Source organism: Macaca thibetana, chromosome X, assembly GCF_024542745.1.
Source record: "Macaca thibetana thibetana isolate TM-01 chromosome X, ASM2454274v1, whole genome shotgun sequence".
Taxonomy (NCBI): domain Eukaryota; kingdom Metazoa; phylum Chordata; class Mammalia; order Primates; family Cercopithecidae; genus Macaca; species Macaca thibetana.
The window spans coordinates 10866623-10891152 of NC_065598.1; the positions used below are offsets into that span (position 1 = coordinate 10866623).

Consider the following 24530-nt stretch of genomic DNA (forward strand, 5'->3'; position numbering starts at 1 on the left):
CAACAAACACCCCCCTCCTTTAGGTCATATTCAAATTACACACACACACACACACACACACACACACACACACACACACACACAATGCACCACCCACTTCTCCCATTTCCTCCTATAACCACAAAATGGAATGTTTTACTACAATCATGCACACTCATTTTATTTGCATAAAAATGATGGCTTTAAACTGGTAAAGAAGCAGGAGATCATAATCAGAACTGAAATTAGTCAAAATGAAGTAAAATCTTTCAAAAATAAAAATGAACCTTACATTCTAATATATTTGTGCCTGGATCCAGAGGTACTACATTAAAATAAACATTCATATCATATAACTAAATACAGGTGCCCTAGAAACAACCAACTTACAAAGATCCTGTACATGAGAACAGTCGACCTAAGTGAGCCAGGCCAGGAACAGGGTAGGCTCTCCCCAGACTTGAAGGCTAGAGAAGGATTCCTCTAGGATTCCCCTTGGTCTCGTCCTGCTGGATAGTGGCGCTGGAAGTGATTAGAGTAGAAAGGGGAAGTGAGAAGCCATGGGCCTTGTGCCGCCACAGTACTGTCTTTCCACCATTCTCAACGAGGACTCCATTTCCCATAAATGTTACAAAGAGTGCCTTGGTTCCCAGGCCGGTCCATCAGAAGTCTGCTGGACCCACAGTGCAGCTGGAACTGTGCTATTAATACTAGGCTGACTTCCCACTTGGAAGTCAACTCCAGCCCTGACAGTGCTGTCAGCTCTGTTATGGTTAAATGGATTTGTGGGCGGTCCTGGGAGCCTGCCAGTGAGAACATCCTTTCTGTGGGAAAATTCCTACCGAGGCCCAAACAGCTCACTGTCAAACAGGGTTGTAGACCACAAGTTGTGAGAGCCTTAGGCATTGACCAATCACTTCTCACCTTTCCCTTCTGGAAATACTTGAGTGATCATTAGAGTCAACTCTTGCACAGAGAAACATAAGGCAAGTCCAACACTCAGCACGTGATCTGTTCCATGGCAAGTAATGGGTATATTTTACAGTTGTCATTAATAAAATGACTATAAAATAAATCATACCTCTGTAACATTATGTTCTAATCAACTGAGAGACATTATCACATAATAGTCCTCTTGAATAAGTGGAACTTATGTGTAGAAAGGATACTGTTCTCATCAATAGCAAAGAGTTAGTTTGGTACAAATTGATGAAATACAAGATCAAATAGTTTACACACACAACACACACACAAGGACAGCTAACAATGCAACAGAGATGGGGAGCTATTATAGTAGCAGATTGTAATCTGCTAGGAGATGAAGGATATTCACTGCCTGGGAGCCTTAAGTACACACTGTTAACGGTCCAAATAAGGCAATGGTCATGTTGAAGCAGGTACCTTTGGTATATCTGTAGTTTATTTATCAGTAAGAAGTAGGGTCTCCCTTATCTACTTAAAGACAGCACAGAAACCCCTGGAGACCAAATTAGGGCATGAAAAAGCAAAGGGTCTCCCAAATCTGAGGCCTTAAGTCAGTTGATCAAAGTTCTTAACCAAAGGACAAGGGAACAGACAAGGGCCAACTTCAGTGTAGTGACTTGTCCTCCATGTAGGGCGTCAGAAGAGAGATTTTGGCACATCTGAATAATTCTCAATTCTCCAGTACTGAGTCACTAGTGATAAGTCAGCTTTGGTGTTGTATCTTTCTTACTTAATCATCCCCAAGGATAAAATATTCCAGTACCCATGGGGAATCTGAAATGAGGTAAGAGCAGATTTAGGTAGGTTTCTTAAATGCCTGATAATGATATTTTAGTTGGCATATAATATATGGATGCATACACATATGTAGACTATATATTATACCTATATACTATGTTCACCCAGATTGATGTATATATACTATGTATAGGTATATATACTACATATATATGCATATGCACATATATATAATCTTTCATTTTTTATACAATAGATGCCAACTGACCTGTGGAAATGCCTTCAAATTATATTATTCAGTTCAAGCATACTTAGTACCATATTCATCTGTGGGTAGCCAATTAGAAATCCATGCCTCATTAACATGTTTCCAGACTGAAGGTAAACTGTAAGCATGCATGTCTGTGTTGGTTGTGAAAAACATCATCCTTTGCACTATTGAAGAAATCTTAACGCCAATCTACCCTCCAGAGAAGCCTCAGATCCTTGGAAAATTTTCAGTTTGATCAACACACAGAGGTAAGCCCCAGCAAAAGTTCTTTAACGGGTATTTGGAAAAAAGGCAACACAGAATTTCCCTCTCTAAGTTAGGCTGACTAGTGTGGTGCTGTGGAGACAGAAGGGGATATTAATTCCACATAGTGCTCTCTCCAAGACAAAAGCATTTTAAAATAAAAACAGCAAAAAAAAAAAAAAAAGAGTTCTAATTTCAAGTCACCCTGAGAACTAAACTTCTTCCTTTTAGGAAATTTACTGAACTTGGCCAGTACTTAGAAGTCTTTAGTGTTGAGATATTTGCTAGGGTGTCCTTATTTAATCAGAAACAACCTGCCTCAAGCAACAGTATTGCTTACACTATGTGTGTGTGTGGGTGTGTGTGTGTGTATGCATGGTAGTATGTCAATCTGAGCCAACTTGTCCCAAGGGCCACATCTATTTCTTGATAGTTAAACAAACCCGGTTTAGGATAAGGAGTTTGAAATTGGAAATGTGGCAAGTAGCCCAAATGAATTTTTGTCTGATCTCTCACTTTTATTTTAGTTCTCTCTTCCCTAATTGTTCTGCCTCCTCTCTGTACTTTCTGATCGTTTTCCTTGACCTCATCATTGGAAAGGGTGTACCCACAGAGTGGGTGAAGCCATATTCTAGAAAAGTCACTGCCTAGGATTTTTAATGAGCCAACAATCATTTGTGACTGCATCAGGCAAATTTTTCATGCAAAGAAATGCTTAGAAAGCCTGAAAAGACAGATAAATTGATTATCTCCAAGCTACCAAAACAGGCTGGATTTTTGGTGCCTGCTGGCTATTAAATGGTTATCTACGTAGAAGAATTTGCTCTTTCATACAATCTGGTAGTGACGTGGTAGTACGGCAGTTAACTTTTACCACTTGTCACTTCTTCAGTGTTTCCATTATCTACCAAAGAGAACCTAACAGTTGTGAACATCTAAACTGGTTAGGGTCAGTGAGCAACACCTAGCCTATAAGTTTGTTGCAATGATTACATGAGATAAAAAGTATAAAGCACTTCTGTAGTACCTGGCACATGGAAAGAGAGATATATATATATACATATATATGTGTGTGTGTGTGTGTGTGTGTGTGTGTTCATCACCATCATTATAACCATGATCACCACCACCACTATCATCACCACCATCATTGTCATCATTTATTGTAAAATGAGGACTACTAATTATAAAATTTTAGTTAGGACAGGAGTGCCATCTATGATAGAATAAACTGAAAGGTAAACACAATAATACATAGTTCTTCTATGTAGAAGGATCCCCTGAGAGTTCATCAGTCTCCACATATTTTCCCCACAAACCATATATCCACTTTTCTTCCATTACCATGGAACCTGACTCCAAAAGATTTAGATAAATTACTGATTTCAGCAGCGTGCTGGACAAACTTTTCTGGAAACTTTGTGGATCAGACAGTAAAATGTAGCAAATATAGCTGTACATACAGATGGACTGAAGAACTATGCATATCAGGTACTAATTAATAAAGTAGGCAAATCTACCATTGCAGGTACCTGGTCCCATCTTGTTTAACATCTTCATCAGCAACTTACATAAAAGCATGGACTATGATTTTCAAATTTTTACTAGACAACTAAGCTAGGAAGAATGCATAATATTAGAGAAGAGAGGACGAGGTGGCAGGCGCCTGTAGTCCCAGCTACTCGGGAGGCTGAGGCAGGAGAATGGCGTGAACCCAGGAGGCGGAGCTTGCAGTGAGCTGAGATCCGGCCACTGCACTCCAGCCTGGGTGACAGAGCGAGACTTCGTCTCAAAAAAAAAAAAAAAAAAAAAAAAAAAAAAAAAAGAGAAGAGAGAATTGGGGTTTTAAAATACAATTGTAATTTATATATAATTTTATTAGATCAAAAGGTTAGGATGATACTTTAAAAATTCAAGAAATTAGAAATTTGCATTTAAATTTTAACAATTAATTAGAAAGAGAGAAGCAACTTGAGTTTAATTCTGTGAAAAACAAGAGGTAGGATTTTTAATGAGCCAACAATTATCCAATAAGCTCAAATGAACTGCAAGTCTGACAAAAGCATTACACCAGGCAATGGAAACTTGGGCTGCATGAAAAAAACTCTGGAATCCAACTCAAGAAAAGAGAAAAGTGACCACGCAATGGATTCCACCCAAGCCAGAGCACACGTGGAGCACTAAACTCCGGTCTGGAGGTCACACCTTTGAAAGACATTGAGGCATCCAACAAGTTCTGAAGAGGGTAGTGAGGCTAGGGAGGGGAAGATGGTGAAAACTTGGTCATTTCACAAACCTTCGAAATCCATGAAAGAAACTGATATTTAGTCTGAAGTTGCAAAGGCTGTGCGGTAATAGAAATGCTGACCTAAAATATTTGAATGCTGAAGTAGTAGATCTGGCCTATCTTTCAAGAGAGCAGATTTCAAATGACAGAATGAGAATTTCAGGAAGTAGGCCTGGGCCTCCTTCAAGGAGACTCTATCTAAAGAAAACATTAACCCAAGGATAAGTGACTTTAAGGGGAAGGGGATTCTTAATACTTAAAGGTTCATGCAGATAACCATCTGATTATCCATTCTGAATGTGGTGAAAAGGAATCCTGTTTTGGGTGAGTGGCCAAACATATGACCGTTAGGGTACCACAACTGTAATTCAGTTCTCCTGTGTAAAGTGTCAATGAGCGATATAAGGAAGAGGGAGGGCTTCATTAGAGGAGAAGGGGATGGCTGGAAATGGAGAAAGAGCAGTTTACGGCTGGTTTTGGGTGGCTGAAGAGTGTAGCAGGTAGCATAGTTCCCATGATAAATGAATTAATACTAATTAACTAATAAAGGTTCAAACCAAACTTTAGAATTTTATTCAATGCTAGTCCTATTCTAATGACAACTGAGTAAAAGACAGCTGTCCCAGTGCCCTATGGCCTAGTCCATTCCCTCCCAATGCTGGAATGATGTTTTATTCTTTCTCACAGTCCTCATGACACCTTAGGCACTAGGCAGTAGCTTGATTAACTTTCTACTTTTGCTCCAGGGAGTTCAGGTTAAAGAATGAGGAATGAGTAGTCAACAATAGAAACTAGTTTGGCATACCACACATTCTCACTCCTAAGTGGGAGTTGAACAACGAGAACACATGGACACAGGGAGGAGAACATCACGCACTGGGGCCTGTTTGGGGGTGGGGGGCAAGGGAAGGGAGAGCATTAGAACAAATACCTAATGCACTTGGGGCTTAAAACCTAGATGACAGGTTGGTAGATGCAGCAAACCACCATGGCACATGTATACCTATGTAATAAACCTGCACGTTCTGCACTTGTATCCCAGAACTTAAAATAAAATAACAAACACACAAACAAAACAAAAACAAAAAGAAACTAGTTTGGCAAGGTGACTATTTGCTTGACTACTTTCACTAGGATATATGACCCCAACCTAAGTGGAAGTATTTTGACATCAAGGTGATATAAACATTTTTGCTGCTTTTTTGAGAAAAATATCACAGTAATATGTTACTGTGGGTTTTTTCTTAAATCTCTTGATCACTGTTAGTTTTTAAAATTTGTCTTTTTAAAATATACTTTTTAATGTCTGATGGGACATTAATGAATATTGTTAGATTGTGCTTCGACACTATAGTGATGTAATATATTTTGATATGATATAAAATATATAGCATACATTATGTTTTGATATATGTACCTTAATATCTAACAAAACTTTCTAGAAGAATTACATCCATTTATGTATTAAATTATACTAAAGCAAATTGAGAATTTATTTCATAATTAACACAAAATATCCATATTGCCTGGACCCGGAAATAAGGAAAATGATGCTACAGTGTTAAAGTAAGATTAGAATATTATTGTAGAGCATAATTGATGGAGGGAGTGCATTTTCAAATATCCTCTTTACCTCCTTGTTGCTATGTTGGTTACCCACATAATACTACCTGAGCCTGTATCTCTCATTAATCCATTGTAACCTTTTCTTGTTGAGGAATTTCATAACCGCTGTATTACCTGCCAGTAAGTGATAGTTCAGATCAATTTAAAATGCTATGGCTTTTGATCCTGTTGTCTGTATTTCATTTTAGATTTTAATTACAATAGTATTGTCCTTATGGACCAACCCCAAACTGCATTGAATTGGGAAGTCATTTTCCTTTATTTACCGTTTATAATATAATTTCAAGATGACAGGCTTATACGCAAAGCATAATTCTTTATAGACACTGGCTCATCATTGGACTTTATCACTTCCAAAGCAATAAGGATGGAAGAAATCCATGGGGTCCTGATCCATGGAGATTCCTGGCTTTTTTCCCACTCAGTTGATGGAAAATGTTTTCTCTTTCTAAGTTAGATGAGGGATGGGGTTAGGGAAACTCACATCTTACACTCTTATGATTTGGCTCATGTCTTTATTGTTTTCCAAATTTTATGTGTTTGGGTCAGTTAATCAGACTCCTAATTCTATCCATTGTATTCAAACAGATATAGTACTTTTTTCTCCTTTCTTCTCCCAAAGCTGCATTACTTTTTGGATATGGGGTCTCTCTGGCCAGCTGCAAAGATTCTGCCTGTGTGACAGATGACATCTCCCTCGTGCTAATAAGTCTTTTAAAACCCTTTTAAAACCCAGAAATTATCTTGGGTATCCCACAAGTCATGAACAGCAGTACACTAGGGATATAGCGATTTACTTAATAAATAACTGTTCTGTGGATAGAAAAGCTAGAAATAGTAGCCAGGTCTGCTTTTTCTTGAATTTGAGTCTAAATTGTATCTTTCTTTAAAATTGAGATATAATTCACATACTATAAAATTTACCACTTTAAAGTGTACAGTACAGTGAGTTTTAGTACATTCAGAGTCATGCAACCATTATCACAATCAACTTTGGAGCATTTCCGTCACCCTAAAAAGAAATCCATACCCATTAACAGTTACTCCTCACATCCCTCTCCCTCAGCCCCTAGCAACCATGAATCCACTTTCTGCCTCTATGGATTTGCCTGTTCTGGACATTTCATATATATCCAATCATACAATATGTAGCCTTTTGGGTCTGGATTCTTTACTTAGCATAACATTTTCAACGTTTGCATGTGTTGTCACAGGAATTATCCCTTTTGTGGCTAAATATATTATTTTATATTGATATATCACATATGTTTATTTGTTCATGAACATTTGGATTGTTTTCACTTCTTAGCTATTATAAATAACACTGCTCTGAACATTCATGTACATATTTCCATGTAGACATATATGTTCATTTCTCTTAGGTAGATAACCAAGAGTGGAGTTTCTGGGTCATAGGGTCACATGGTAGTTCTATGTTTTAACTATATCTTTTTTTTTTTGAGACAGAGTTTTGCTCTTGTTGCCCAGGCTGGAGTGCAATGGCATGATCTCAGCTCACCGTTACCTCCACCTCCTGGGTTCAAGTGATTCTCCTGCCTCAGCCTCTCGAGTAGCTGGGATTACAGGCATGCGCCACCACACCTGGCTAATTTTTTTTTTTTTTTTTTTAGTAGAGATGGGGTTTCTCCATGTTGGTCAGGCCGGTCTCGAACTCCCGACCTCAGGTAATCCGTCCGTCTCAGCCTCCCAAAGTGCTGGGATTACAGGTGTGAGCCACCGCACCCGGCCTTAACTATATCTTAACTGTTTTCCTCAGGTAGCTATGAGTGGTCTCAATTCTTCTGTAAATTCTTTTATGATTTGGTGGTTTCCTGCCTTTTTATAACAGAAAATTTGTTTTGTTATATTTTGTTCCATTTTATCATCATAAAGGTCCTCCATCCATGTCTAGAAACATTTTAATGCAAAGTCCCAAAGAAAGTTAAATCCTAAGCACTTATCTCCTTAAAAATAAATTCAGCTTGATTTAGAAGAATTTAGAAAATGGGTAAATTCCCCATTCATTAATAACACTTTGTTATATTATTATCTGTTATGGCATCTCCTTATAAAGCAAACATCTCAGGTACTAGGTATTACAAATCATTTCTTCCTTGTATGAATGCCAAGTCCTCTGAGAGCTGATGGTATCAATCTATACAGAAGCATTTTCTGCTCACTGTAAAATCTGGTAATGCCAAACCCATCTTACATGAGACAAAGGGACCAATCTAAATTAGTGACACCAAAAACAAACAAGTTTTTTCATGTAAATATTTTTATATATAGGAACACATAATTATTCAGATTTTCAGGATAAGAAACTTTGTTAGATAATAAGAGGACACTATGTTTAATAAACAAATTAATTCTGTAAATGGCACTTAAAGGAAGATTAAAGGTAACCAAACAGTCTTGCTCATATGTATTGCCAATACAACTTCTAAATCTTATTTAGCCTATTAAAAAAAGGCTTGCTAAAAATGTGTATCAGTACCAAACCTCCTATCACCATATTCCAATGTATTCAAAATTCCTAATCATTTTTGCACAAGCATTATTAAACACTGTAATTCTATATTGTGATTTGCTTCCCATTTGAAAAAAGGTTATTTCCTCCCTTGTCTTCTAAGAAGATACTCCTTCAGGGATTTTATAGAGTTCAGATTTGCTGTCGTTCTCCTGCCTCCTTCAGCACCAGTCAAATCATTTTGTAAAATTCACTGGGATTAACAGCCATTAGTAATTTGTTTACCAGTCACATAGATAAAATTTGCCTTTGAATTTTACATGAATACTGTCCACAAACACAGAATGTTTTTTCTATCTTTTCAGTTGACTAAGAAAAAAACTACACACATGCGTATATAAAAAGCACTGTTTCCTTCTGATACTTCAATTTGAAAGCCCCTCAAAAGCTGAAGAAATAAAATAAAACCATATGAATTAAAGTTGAGGTAGAGGATTTTCCAACAGCATCATTTCTGCTGGTTACTAAGTTCCACAAATAGCTAATGTGGCCAACCACCTTTGAAATCAAAGTGCTGTGCCCCATCTCCTAATGGAGCCATAGTATGCTAAGGGAAGTGAAACTTTTAGAGTCAGCACCCAGATGGTGTTGACAAAGAAACCCACGTGCATGGTGCAATGCAGACTGTATTTTAAATTGGCCTCAAACTCTAAAAAGCACACAAACACACATTTGGATCACCTTTGTTCCACCACACAAAACAATCCCAGTTTGCCTGTCTCCCCACTGCCTGGTTCACATACTGAATAACGGGATGCTATTTCAATATTTAGCTCAGGCCAACAACATTATTAGCAAAGCAGATTTTTCCCACCTTATTACCCATGGCCAAATATATAACTTCGAGGTGGTCTGTGCTGTCTGCTTCTTTCCATATGAGTATAACATTGACCTGTATGCATATGATTCTCACCAATGTAGAGGTAACTGCTCACATCTATATCTTAGTAAGAGGCAATTGATGAAGTAATAAATGTTTAACAGCTAGGTGTCATCTCCCAGCTGTGTATGAATTTATGTTATAATATCGATGACAAATCATTGACTAAGCTTAGCTTATAAAAAGAAGTCCACTGAACTTGTTTTTAGACAACCTAAGTCGAAATTACTTTTCTGAATGTAGATTAGTTCAGCCACTGTAAAAAGCAGATTGGCAATTTCTCAAAGCATTTAAAACAGAACTACCATTCAGCCCAACAATCCCATTATTGGGTATATACTCAAAGGAATATAAATTGTTCTATCATAAAGACACATGCACATGTATGTTTATCGTAGCACTATCCATAATATTCCAAAGACATGGAATCAACCTACATGCACATCAATGGTAGACTGGATAAAGAAAATGTGGTACATATATTCCATGGAATACTATGCAGCCATAAAAAGGAACAAGATCACATTTTTTGCAGCAACATGGATGGAACTAGAGGCCATTATCATGAGTGAAGTAACGTAGGAACAGAAAACCATATACTGCACGTTCTCACTTATAAGTGGGGGTTAAACATTTAGTACACATGGATACAAAGAAGGGAACAACAGATACCAGGGCCTACTTGAGGGTGGAGGGTGGGAGGAGAGTGAGGATTGAAAAACTACCTATTGAGTACTATGTTTACTACATGGTTGATGAAATAATCACTACACCACACCCCCACAACGTGCAATTTACCTATATAACAAACCTGCATGTGTACCTTTGAAACTAAAAATGTTTTTTTTTTAAAAAAGAAATTACTTTTCCACCAATAATTTGCTATGTGACCTTGGAAAAGTTAATTAACTTGATTAGCAGCCTCAGTTAGTTATCTACCCAACAGTGATTTCCCCTTCCCTCCCCCTTCCAAAGAGAGGTCTAATGTTATTTGGCTATTCAACCTTCCCCTACGTGACCAAGGGTAGATGACCCATCCAGACTGCAAAGATAGATCCTCATTATTTTTAGTCCATTGTGGTTATACTATTCCATTTGCCGGGAATGTTTTAAGAAGGGAAACGCATATCAGATTAAGTTTGGTTGCATAACCACAAAAAAGAGCAAGAAATAAAAATAACAGTAGTTTTAAATAAGATGCAAATATAATTCCCCGGGGAATTATATTTATCTATTGGGGAAAAGAAGACAGGTGTTAGGCAACAGGGGGCACCCTGTTCAGGAGTAGATAGATGCATCCGGGATGAGGCTCCCAACTAGCTTACTTTTCTGCCATTTTGCTGTGCTATCTCAGGTCCAGCACTGCTGCTAGGAGCTCTGAACAACTTCAGCCAACAGGAAGCCCTTACTGCGGGGGACTCAGTCACATGATGACAGTTAGCTATACAGGAGGTAGTGAAAGGAAGGCGGGGGAAATGCAAGGAGAAGGGGAGGCAACTAGTAGTCATTTTCACAGCATGTGGCCCAATTCCCGCCTATGAAATATGAAGCTTCTGGGAAAGTCTCCTGCCATGAAATAGAAACAGAAAGAGATAAACTGTACTTCTCCCTCTGATCGATGTCACATCTCAATGTGATGTCTGAAACTGATGCAGCCATCTTGGTACCAGCCTGAGAGCAAAGCCAACAATACACAGAGCAGGACAGAGCCTGCGGAGAGAAGGACCCAACATCCTGACATTCTGTACAGTACCCAGATCCTAGGCCATGCTGGACTTCTTGTCATCTTAGATGGCAATTTCATTACTGTTTATTTCCAATGGAGGGGGAGTCTTCTGTTACTTACAGCCAAACGTCTTCAAATTCATTCGCCCTATCCAATAGGCCTTACAAATTTAAAGACAGTCATTTCTCCCTCTTGGTTTGTATTTTCACAAGCTAAAAAATTCTAGAGACATAGAAGATCAATCAATTCTCGTTTTAATCACTATTATCAAAATATATCTTGATTAATGCCTTAGCAATATTAAGTAATGTATATGCCTACAATGATTGTGTTATAGTCATATAGACCAAAACAGAAAAGCAGAACAAAAAGATAAAATTCATTAAATATGTCATATTCACATTCATTAAAAAATAATTGTTCATTTATCTTTTGGCTTATTGTTTTTTAAAATGAATGCAGAAAACCATAAAATATTTCCGGTATTGGGGTTCCAATTCCTGGCCTTACCACTTGCATTGTGATCTAAGGCAAGTAATTTAATCTGTGAGAGCCATAGTTTTTTATATATTAAAAATGGGAGAGGAATACCACTGGTTTTAGTCAGCCTTGGCTGCCAAAACAAAATATCATAGACTGGCTGGTGTAAACTACAGACATTTACTTTTCACAGTTCTGGAGGCTGGACATCTGAGATCATGGTGCCAGCAAAGTTCAGTTCTGACGAGGGATCTCTTCTTAGCTTGCAGACAGCCACCTTCTCACTGTGTTCTCACATGGCAGGGAAAGAGCAAGGTCTGGTCCCTTCCTCTTCTTGGAATAATTGCACTAATCCCATCATGGGAGCCCCACTCTCATGAACTCAGCTAAACCTAGTCACTCCCCAAAGGCCCTACCTGCAAATAGCATCACATTGGCTATAGGGCTAGCCTTCAACATAGGAATTTTGGTGGGACACAAACATTCAGTCCATAAAACCATCTCTTCTTAAGAATGTGGGAAGGTTGAAAAAATATGTAAGTGGCATAATGGCAGTTATATAGTAGTTACTCAATAACTGGCAACTATGACATCATGGGCAGCCAGTGAGGATATAAAGTTAATAGATCTGATTCAATATTTCATTCATTCGTTTATACATACATACATTTATATTCCACCTAGTTCCAGAAGGCATTGAAAGCAGAAGGAAAGCAAATATAAAAATTATTGCAATGTTTTAAGTTATAGAATAAATTGTATCTATCAAGAAATTATGGGTAGATACAGAGACAGCAGAAACTAAGAGACATCAGATGACACAAAGGAGCAGAAACCATGAGGGAAAGAGAAGAAAAGTCAAGGAAAGGTATTTGAGAGTAGACTAGAGCGATGTGGGTAAATGAGGGAGGTGGGGAGAAAGAAAGAAAGCTAGTTAGCTAGGTAGAGAAGTCAAGTCTACAGCCTGGTAAACGTCAAACGTTACTAGAGTCATACTTTGCACAGGGATGAGTTTCCTTTGAGTCTTGCATGGGGTGGTGTTCAGTTTTCACAAGGGCTAAGATGTTTTTCTCCTTTTAAGTTCTTTCCTGTGTAACTTTACAATGGATTTCTGCTACCTGAAATAACCAAGTGTGTCTTTGTTCCTTGCAACATGGAAGAACATAAGACAAAGTGGTAGCCTAAGCCACAGAATTGATAAAAGGGTGGAAGAAATGTGTCTACAGTGAGAGAAGAAGAGGCCTAAGATGGAAGTATGTTTAAGCAGCAGATGAGGGATAACATGCCTTCAAAGGAGAGCAAGACATATTACTTCCAGAAGTAGAAGGAGAAATAACAGAGTTATGGAAAAGGGAAGAAAAGAGGTGGTCAGGAAAAAAAAAAAAGCTGGATTCAGAGGTTCCAGAGGTAACATGCAATAAGGACTCACTCTCCTGAATTCACAGTAAAGTTGCCTATAACCCTGAAAACAGAAGACTCAAAGGAGTGATGGGCTAGAAGCCAGATAACAGAGAGTTCAGGAGTAGATAGATGAGCATGTGAACTAGCTTTGAGTGTAAACTATTCTTATGAGAGATTTAGTTGCAAAAGAGAGATGGCTTTCAGAAGAGGTTTGCTCAAGGAAGGGTTTTGACAAGACAAGATGACTGAGTGTGTAGAAGTTGAGGCTGGGGGAGAGTTAAGATGATGCTATCTGGAGTGACCCTGATGAAGCAGAACTGCATGGGATTTGGACAGGATGGCAGATGCCTTTGCCTCTGAGATGGGAGGAAATGGGGTCTGTGCTGCCCATTTTATGATGAATCTTTGACTACAAGGACAAATTGACCCAGTACTTTCATGTAGAACTAGCTATAACAAAGGAATATTTAAAGTTTTAAGTGAGGTTGTTTTAACCTCACCAAGTATTATGTATAAATAGTATGGTCATTTAAAATTTCCCAATTATTGCTATTTGTTCTGGATCTTATGCTCATATCACAAGAACACTGATGGGGCTGAGTTTCTGGAAGTGACAGATCTTGTACTTGTGGCTGGCTAATGAATCACCCAGGAAGTTTGAGAGACCAGGATGTTACCTCCAGATTGTGGGGTTTCCAGGCTTCCGCCCTATCAGGCAGGCACATCTGCTTCTCCAGATGAAGGAAGCAAAACCAGAATAGAAGAGTCAGTTGGCAAAGTAACAAGGTCAATTCTTGCCCTCTCCTTCCTGGTTTCCTGCACTGACCTGGGACTATCTACGTGAACTGCCTTCAACCAATTCTGCACTCTGCAAAAAGAATTAAAGCAGGAAGGACTACACTGTTCTCCTCTTTCAGCATCCCTGAAATGGCATCTGACTCATTTACTAAACCCACAAGTTTTGACTGATCTATGCTGTGCACTAGACTCTGTCCTAGGCACTGGAGAAAGCATGGTGATAGTAAAATAGTTTTCCTATGTAGCATAGATTGCCATGGGTCTTGCATGAGGACTAATTGTTAATAAGGATTCTTGTTGCTTATCTAAACGGATGCATCTGTAAATCTTGCTTGAGCATATTGCATTACTGTTTACAAAAGGGTAAGGTTGCTGTTTATTTTTCAGCATGGAAGATGCACACATTGTACTTTTCATTTACAAGATACAGCTCAGGGTGAACAAAGCCTTAGGATAAATACTCTTTTCTAAAACACACAAAAGATGATAAACTCCAAAGCTTACATGTGTTCTAATTTTCATCATGGCCCATTTGGCCCAGGGTTCCATATCTGTCAGAAGATCCAGGTGACATATTAGGGAGGGTAAGGTTTTAGCTATCATCTAAAATAGGATTCTTATCCCTCCTCCAATTCTAACTTCCCAACCTGCCTTAATTATCACATTTGGATTCATCTTTCATGAATTAAAATATTAGACTATATCACTTCTTAAAATACAGGATAGAAATAGAACCAGGATGCTTGCAATTTATGACTTCCATGAAGTTAACTCTAATTTTATGTTTCCTAATATTGCTGTTGTCAAGCTTAAAGGGTATTACCTAGTCCTGTTAAGTTCTGTTGTGTCTTGTCCATCTCATATCTCTGTAGCTTATAAAGTACCTGACAAAGAAGGAAAGAGCTTGATAAATATTTGTGGAATAAAATAATTTAATCAATAACTAATTGTCACCCATTTAAATTCATAGACTTTAAATTTCCTGTCTCTCTAGTTTCATGTTTTACAGTTTAAAGAATCCTGATATTTTGGTAGATTCTCACCAAATAAGACTTAGGTGCCCATATGACCCAGTTTGCTTAGTGTAGTTCTAGTGCATGCCTAATGTGCCAGGGTAATTATTCCTAGTGATCTTTTCCCTTTCAAAAGTATCCCAATTTGAATGACCTTCTAACCACTATTCTCCTGGGTCCCTTGAGCCCCTCTGTAAAATTCCACATGTGCATTTCAGAAGCTGGAGAAAGCTTTCTTTTTACAGGACATTGTGGTAGTTTCTGTTTGTTTTTTTGCCTACTCCCCTTCCTGATGATGAAGTGTCTCTATGAACCTTCAGACTACTGGGCAGGGGTTGTCTAGGAAAAGTCTAGGGCCATGCTTTTCAAATTTTAGTGTGCTTTAATGTATCACTGGGGGCTTCTGTGAAAATGTAGATCCTATTCAGCAGGTCTGGAATGGGGCTACTGATACTGTTGGGCTGAAGACAGCACTTTGAGTAACAAGAGTCTCCAAGTTTTCCTAGTTAGCCATGACTTAGAGCCCAGCTATTATGACATAACATTGCTTACTGCTCAACAACATCCTCGTTAGAAGCCACAGAACTGAGGTCAAACCTTGCCCTCATCACTTATACCTTTGTGACCTTACACAAAGTATTGATCTCTCTAAAGCTCAGTTTTCTCACATATGAGATACAAACAATAACAATTATCTCAGAGGAATGATGTGAAGATTAAATGAAATAATAAATATAAAACAGTACTATTTTCCCTTACTGTAAATGTTCAAAAATGGTGGTAGCTGAAATTGTCATCATCATAGTCAGAGTGTAGTTTGAATTCCTCCCCCGTTCTCTCTGTCCAGTTCTTCCCTGCGATTTCCCCCATTTTACTCAAAGCTTAACATCAGAAGGTACTTGTTTAGATAAATATCAGAGGGTAATGAGCAGAGCTAGACAGTGCCTTAAAAATGGACACCAGGATATGCTAAATTATCAAGTTGTCAGTACATGCAGGAATTACAATCAAGGTTTGGACAGATCCACAGGAAAGGCCAAAAGTTGGTAATTAATGCCAATTCATAGATACATAATTATCACTTGACTGGATTAAATTCCCTGGGCTGAGGCTGCCTCCTTTAGTTAGCATGCGTCAATAGCAGCAGTCAGAAGCAATTCAATTGCATATACTCTTCTAAAACCCAGAATTACCAGCAGAAGAAAGAATGAATATTAGAAAAATAGAAAAGTTGAACAGATCAACTTATCAACCTAGATCTTGTTTTAAACTTTGTCTCCTCCTTTTCCTAATTGGGTATCAGGTAGCAGAATTCCAAGTATTCCAGTTTCACTTACTTTATTTTAGCCTTTCAAAAGTTACATAATCTAAACCTTCGTTTTAACTCATGGAAAGTGATAGGAGTGAAATAGCATTTTGTAAATAACAACTTACTATTTAAACCTATAGCATCAACATCATTGCTGCAGTCATCAAAATTGTTATTCTCTTCCTCATCTTTAAGTTCCTTTCTGGTTATAAACATTTCTCTTTCCTCTGATGTCAGTCCTAATGTAGGACCCACGTTCTTTCTCGCTGGGTAGAGTCACCAATGAAAGAAGAAAAGTGATATCAGAAACTTGGATAATTTTCTTACTAGAAAATCTATACTTAGTCATTGTAAAACTGGATGTTGAGTTTGAAATGACAGTGTGCTATAGGTTCACCTCCTACAATTCAAAGCTCACTATAGACTATACTTTTCCATTGATTAATTCATTGACTTATTCATTGTACACATGCTTAGACCATAGTACCTATGTCATGAAGAACATAATCAAATGTCTCTCCCTAATGAGAACTCACAGAACTACCAGAGCATGCTTCCTGAGGCCCATCACACTCTACAGGTCAATCATGATTCCATCTTGTGTTAACTATTCTTGATGCTTACATGGCAGGCCATTTTCAAAGTATGCCTACCAAAACAAAACAAAACAAAACAAAACAAAAAATATGTTCTTAACAAAGATTGGCCCAACTATCACAATGACTGGAAGGCCTACTTATAGAGATAGTAGAAATAACTAATTTATATTTTCCACCAGTGTTGCACTGAGCACTGACAGATCTTACTTATCTTACTTGATGGATAAGTCTCAAAATCCCTTAAGAAGATTTCTATGTAGAAAGGAAGAGAAATCACCAGCATATTTTCATTATCGGACTGGAGGGATGGCTGTTTCCTAGAGAACAGCAGCCAGGATATGTACAACATTAAAATTAACATGGTCCCTTAAGTGTTTCTCTCACCAGATTTGTTCTACAAGCACACAGCTATTTATCCTCTAAGCAAGGGTCAGCCAACTATAATCCATGGACCAAATCCAGCCCATCACCTGTTATTGTAAATAAAGTTTTATTGGAACCAGTCATGCACATTCATTTGTGTATTGTCTATGACTGTTTTTGTACTCAAATGGCAGAGTTGTGACAGAGATCTTATGGTCAGCAAAGCCTAAAATATTTACTATCTGGTCTTACTAAAAGACCATGCTACTTTACCAAAAACAACAACAACAAAACCATTAAGCTTGCATTGACATTTCAGTGATTTAGTTTGAAGAATTCATAGATATCTTTAATAATTTTAAATTACTATAATCCTTAATATAGGTAATTAAAAGCTACCATGAAGAGGTCTGGAATAAAAATTTCTATGCAAATATCCCTTTGGTATATGGTTAATCACTAACAAAATAATCAAATATTATTTATGAGAAAGATAATGCCTAGTTTTATATATTGGAATCTTAATGAAAAAGATAAGAAGTAAACATATTCAATAGCTCTGATTTCTGCCAGTATATCATAAAGTAAATACTAGTACTTGAGCTCATGCTCATATCCTAAGTATCTACATAATAATTTGGAATAGATGAGTTGATCCAAGACTCTGCTGTAAGTACTACAGGAAATGTCTCTGTAAAAGTATATTATCATTTTAATCTAGATTTAATGTATCTCATTATATGCATTTAACAATGTATATGTGTAATCATTTGAGAATCTAGAGCCCAAATGAAAAAATATATATTTAAATGGAGAAGAGGGTTATTTCTGTATCCTGCATTAGTTAATTTTAAGACATAAATATCTAAAGTTGATAAAACAAAAGGGGAAACAAGCCCATCTGCAGAAATAATTTTGCAACTTATATCCAAGCTACTTTTGAAATATAGAACCTCCTTTCTCCTTTCAAAGACCCTCAAGTATTTGCTGTAGCTTTATTATTAAAATATCTAGATGTGTCATTATAATCAGATGGAAAATTCAGCAAAATTATGTTTCCTTAGTAAATAAAGTATATACTGACTATATGTTTATATATTAACTTTTTCCCATGTGAAACCAGTATTGAAAACTAAACATTTTTCTCACTACAGATACTTTTTGACTAATGAGTCAGTGATTATATACCAAGTGAATATTAATAAAGAATAGATTTTTTAAAAATCACATTCACTTTATGATATTGAACTCATATTCCTCATTCTACGTACATTGTACAGAATAGTTAAGAAAGTATTGTTGGCCGGGCGCGGTGGCTCATGCCTGTAATCCCAGCACTTTGGGAGGCCGAGGAGGGAGGATCACAAGGTCAGTAGAAGGAGACCATGGCTAACACGGTGAAACACCGCCTCTACTTAAAATACAAAAAAATTAGCCGGGCATGGTGGCACGTGCCTGTAGTCCCAGCTACTCAGGAGGCTGAGGCAGGAGAATGACCTGAACCCATGAGGCAAAGCTTGCAGTGAGCCGAGATCGTGCCACTGCACTCCAGCCTGGGTGACAGAGTGAGACTCCATCTCAAAAAAAAAAAAAAAAAAAGAAAAAAAAAAAGAAAAAAAAGAAAGAAAGAAACTATTGTTAACTTCATTGGGACAATGATTTACAATTCTACTTATGCTGAAAGGTTAAGGAAAGACTTTGGAAATTCAAAAGCCAACCACAATTAATATTGCTTTATTCTTTTCTTTCTTATCAGGTACAAAAAATTTGAAATGCTTATAGAATGCTTGTCATATGTAAATATTGAAATAAAAATTATTCATACAAATCCCTAAACATGAAACTAAAGATTCTAATAATTCTGAATTTTTAAATATGAATATTTTCTAATTTTTTCACGCACACACACACACACACACATATATATATGTACACTTTTAAAATTAGGATGCTAAATCTCTGCCCATCTGTGTCAGCCTTTTAAAGAGCTTGTGATTCCCAATCTGCAATCCCAGGATACACAGATGTTAGTAGGTGAGACAACAGACCAACAAATTCCTGCTTGGCAAGTAAAATAAAAAGTAAAACGTAAAACAGGAGATCTTGTTTTCTCTACTTTGGGGAAAATAAATCAAACAAAACAAAATCATCACCAGCCCTCTCAAGTTCATAATAAAGACACTGTTTAAAACAAAGAGAGAGACAGAAAAAAGCAAATGATAGCAATATTTATCCCTGAAGCATGGTGGCTAAAAAATGTGACCGAAGTACTTCCTAACTATTGAAAATTAAATTACTGGTTTTGTGGATTTGAAAAATAGAAGGTTTGCATTTCAAGCATATAAATAACATGAAATAATTCTGTCTTCACTTTGAAAGGGCTATTTAGCAAAAGAATGTGACATTCTGAAGGACACACTTTGGGGATGAAATTTAAGCAAAAGTCACATCTCAAATTCAACCAGCCTTTTTCACTTGGGCTGCAATGGAATGGAATGATTGAACAAGTGTGAACTCCTAGGCAGGGTGGGCATAGGTGGAGTTAGTGGGTAAATTTGATTTGTTTGGTAAGGTTAGTGAGATAAATTTATTTCCTTTGGAGTGGGATTCTAGGTGCTGAAAAATAAAACACGGTGTTTGTAGCCACATTTCTTTACTGCATTTTCAAAATTTATCCAAATGAGATTAAGTTGATTGGTACTCTACAGAGGTAACAGCCACCTACCATTCTGATTAATATTTCAATGAGGAAGCAATGTCTTATTATTAATTGAGACCAAGCAATTATCAGCCTTTTGACTCTATAACATAAAATAAAATAATCAAGACCAATCTCCCATGGAAATTATCTGAAGACACAACCACAAGCCTGTTGAGGTAAAGGACTGGAGTTTGAAGGGGCTCTTCCTCCTTCACAGAAGCACTATGGCCTAGCTACCCTCTCCGTGGTAGTAATATGGAGTGGGCCTAAGAGAGAACAGCTTTAAAATTCAAAACAAGATCCTGGAGGACTGTAGTTGACTTGGCCAGGTACTTAGGAGCCACAATTTTGCTCTTAAAGAGGCTTTGAGTAGTCACTCCCTCTCAGGTAGGCTCTAGGGTGGAGATTCAGTGTTTGTCGTCCTTGGGACATCTCAAACAAGAGACGTGGAGGCTATAAAGAAAACCTCTGAGGAAGACTATTCATTGGGACAGGGCAGATATTAAATATTTCCAGCATCACGAAATTTCCTATTGGACAATGCTGTATATTTAGGTGCTATAAAATTTAAAGTGTTAGCCTTTTAAAATTTATCTGCAACCATTTCTTCTCTTAATTCCCCAGAAGTAGGCAATCTAATACCACCTCTGGAGCCACTATTTCAATGAATAATCATATGTTTGCTTAGTCAAATTGGAAAATCAAATAAATCTGAAAGAGTATGTTGTCCCTGGAATGTGCTAATTTCTTGTTACTCACTGCTATGCATAAGGAATTAAACTAAAACCTGTCCTTCACATTAACAGACAAAAAGGGCTTTCTTTGTCTGACTATCTAAATTGACTTCCCACACAGGAACCTAAGTGATAGCAAGCTGTTAACAATGGTTGACTCATCCTTTAAACATCAGGTCTCCTTTATGTCATATCTCTGATTGTCACCTTTTGAGAAAGCTTCCCTAACCATACTACTGACTCCCCTCCATCATTCTATCCCCTTATCTTCTGTATCACCACCTGGCATATTATATACTTATTGGCTTGTCAGTCTCCCTATTCTACAGCATCTCTTCAAAAGAAAGTATTATATTTTATTCACTGATGTATTCCTAATGCCTAGAACAGCATCTCAGTTTTGTTCACTTTATATATGCTTAGTAAATACTTTAGAATGAATTTATGAGTGAAACCTCCAGAAAGCAGATGCAAAATTTTGTTTGTATACATTCCTCTAGAGAGCAAATGTGTAACTCAGATCTTATTCTGAACAGATTTGTTCTGGGGTTTAAAAAGACTAAGAACCTGAGTTATACACATATTATGCCATTTCATTATCAGCAACATCATTCTCTGCAATGTTCATACAGGAAAGTTCTGCAACTGATCAAATGCTCACTTTATTAGAATCATACAAAATAAATATAAGTTGAAAAAGCAATGACATGAAACGTTTATATTTGAAAGGCTTGTTGTTGTTGTTGCTGTAATTGTAAAAAAAATTACACCAAAAAGAACTTCATCTATCCTAGGTAATTTAGATCACTCCAAATTCTATTCTGACCTTTCTTATTAAACATACCTATATATTTACACATGTGTAATCAGTAATGATGTACCTTTTGTCTTTGATATTTCCTTAGAGATTTTAGCAGGAGCTCCAAAAGGCTCAAGTTTGGCTGCAGAACATGGGGCATTTTTATGTAGATCTGGGTTGTGATTCTCAGTACCAATGGCTTCTCCCTGCTATGTCTGCTTTCCCGCCTCCCATTTGTCAAGATATAAACTGCACAGTCAGAGCTGAAGAAGCCACAAAAGTTAAACAATGTGTGTACATGAAGATAAGAATTCTGCATGAGAGCGAGCGTTAGAAGAGGAAGCTAAGAAGGACAGAAAAAGAAATTGAGTCAATGTGGTGTAAAAATAGAGACCAAGAGGGCTCAAAGGAAAGTGATAAGAAAATTAAATTAGAGAGAAAAAGCCAGGAAGATAAAGCAAGTTCAAAATATCCATAAATAGCCAAATGAATAAGAAATACAAAGAAAATACTAAGAAGGAGTAAAGGATAGTAACAATAAGGGAAAAAAGAAATGTGTAGCAAGGGAAAAAGAGATGGTAAAAAAGGATAAACAGTGATATAGCATGAAAAGAGAAAACCAAAGAAGGCTGTAAATACAGAAGAGAGAAAATAACAAGATGATCATGTGCAAATACAAACATAGTGAGATGCGACAAGGAGAGAAATAACAGAAACTCGTCTATTGGCAGAAAGATGGTCTCCCAAAGATGTCCACACACCAATCCCTGGAACCTGTGAATATTTTGACTGACATGGTAATAGGAGCATTGCAGATATGATTAAGTGTACAGACCTTGAGAAGGAGAAATTATCCTGGATTATCCAGGTAAAACCAATCTAATCCCATGAGTCTTTAAAAGTGAGACTCTCCCAAATTGGAGTCTGTCAAAGGGAAATGGAAGAAAAGCACAAAGGCACAGGGAGATGCAACATTGTTGACTTTCAAGATGGAAGAAGGGCCCAAAAGCCAATGAATGAGGGCAGCTTCTATTAACAGAGGCTGAAAAGGTGAGGATCTGCCCCTGGAGCCTCCCGAAGGAACCCTGCTGACACCCTGATTTTAGTCTAGTGAGATCTCTGTCAGAATTCTAATCTACATAACTAGAAGATAAATACATTTGTAGTATTTTAACACACTAAATTTGTGGTAATTTATTATTGCATCAATAGAAGACTAATACATATGAGATCACAAATTATTACAGCAGAATGCTTATTTTGTGCAGCACAATTGATAAAATCATGCTTGGGTGTCATTTTACAGCATACAAAGCCCTTTCCCATACATTGTCTGGTCTTATCCTTCTAAGACCTGTGGAATATAAGCAAAGACCATCAATTCTACCCCTGCTGATGAGACAAGGGGGGCCCAGAGAGGTACCATGTCCAATGTCTTGGTACTAAATGTTAGAATTAAGGACAGAATGAGCTCTCCAAGACCTCAGTTTGCTTCCATAGTAAAACCATGATTGCCAGCAAGACATTCACATCTAATAAACTCAAGAGCACAATTAAAATAATTTGCCTGGTTCAATACTCTGGCACTTTGATGGCCTGAAGAGCAAAATTCTTCCAGTGTGAGTCCCATACCTCATGCTTCAACTTGCACACTCCAAATGATCTATCCCTCTGTTAAATGGAATGGGATTCATTGTTTCCTTGTTGTTCTACTTTCCCAGAAAGGTAAGCTCTTTTTCCAACTAGTGCCCAGCATAGTGCTTGGCACAAAATGGATCCCAAAGTTTTGTGTTAATTTAATTGAATCAAGAACACAGAAACGTGATGCTAAACGAAAGAAGCCAGTCACAAAGGACCACATCTTGTATGATTTCATTCCTATGAAATGCCTAGAATAGGCAAATCTATAGAGGCAGAAAGCAGATTAGTGTTTGCAAGGGCTGATGGGTGATGGGGAAAATAGGGTGTGACTGCTAATGGGTATGGAGTTTCCTTTGGAGTGATGAAATGTTTTAAAATTGATTGTGGTAATGGATGCACAACTAGAGGAATGTACTAAAAGCCATTGAATTGCACACTTTAAATCAGTTAATTGTATGGTATGTGAATCAGAGCTCAATAATGTTATTAAATTTTTTAAAAGATTATATCAATTTCCTCATTTGCCCCATATTCTGCTTAAAATCCAGAAGACTTATTTCAATGTCACCTTTGATTAGTCCCCCTTGTGAGGTTTTTAGTAGTAGCATTTGCTACCATTCATTCGTTGCCAACATTCAAATGAGGCTGAGGGCTTATAACAGTGAGACAGATAGGTCCAAGACAGAAAAAGTAAGAAGGATGGCAACTGGAAGGGAGCACTGAGAAGAGGAGCCAAGGAATTGATCCATGGGTCCAAATGCAGGACATACATATCAGATCTAGGAAAAGAGCGTTTCTGGTCAAGATGAAAGGGACTGTTTTCATGATGGATACAAGCAGCATGTCATTGTTACCTGCTGACAGTCTGGGCCAGGATGGGGAAGAAGGGCTCTTCCCGGCATCTACATGGAGTACCACTGGCATGGACACAGTAATGGCTCTAGACTGTGTGGCACATGTGGGCACCCCAATGGTTTGCTGCGTATAGTGTCATCTGAGAAAGAAGAGGAGGATGCTACCTGTACTTGACAGGATGAGTTTGGGTATTCAAATGAAAACAGCCCCCTCCAGGGACTATGGAACATGACTGGTGGGAATTTTCATTGTTTCTTTGTTTAACAGCTTTATTGATATATATTTTACATATCATAAAATTCAACAATTTCAAGCATGCAATTCAATGACTTTTAGAAAACTTACCAAGTGGTGCTACCATCACCATAAACCAGTTTTAGAACACTTTCTTCATCCCAATAAGATCCTTCATGGACATGGTTACTTTTAATAAAAACTCACTCATTAAATATCAGGTGTGACCAGGAGAGAAACATGGGTTTCATCTATAGACAACCAGAATATTTTTTCTTTCTCCAAAATTCTTCCATAACTACCCTTTCCATTCCCCAAGACCATCCTCTGCTTCAGAGC

General features: G+C 37.5%; 1 protein-coding gene across 4 annotated transcripts in view; it reads right to left on the reverse strand.

Moving 5' to 3' along the window:
- Positions 1-24530, reverse strand: part of ARHGAP6 (Rho GTPase activating protein 6) — a 550354-nt gene that overhangs the window by 232746 nt on the left and 293078 nt on the right. Inside the window, exon 1 of one of the 4 annotated variants that reach the window (XM_050777266.1) lies at positions 370-3263. The exons of the other annotated variants lie outside the window; for them this stretch is intronic. Within the exon in view, the coding sequence (XP_050633223.1) occupies positions 370-384 (15 nt within the window). The 5' untranslated portion in view covers positions 385-3263. Of the gene's footprint in view, positions 1-369; positions 3264-24530 lie in introns of those variants that run through there. 4 annotated transcript variants of the gene reach the window in all.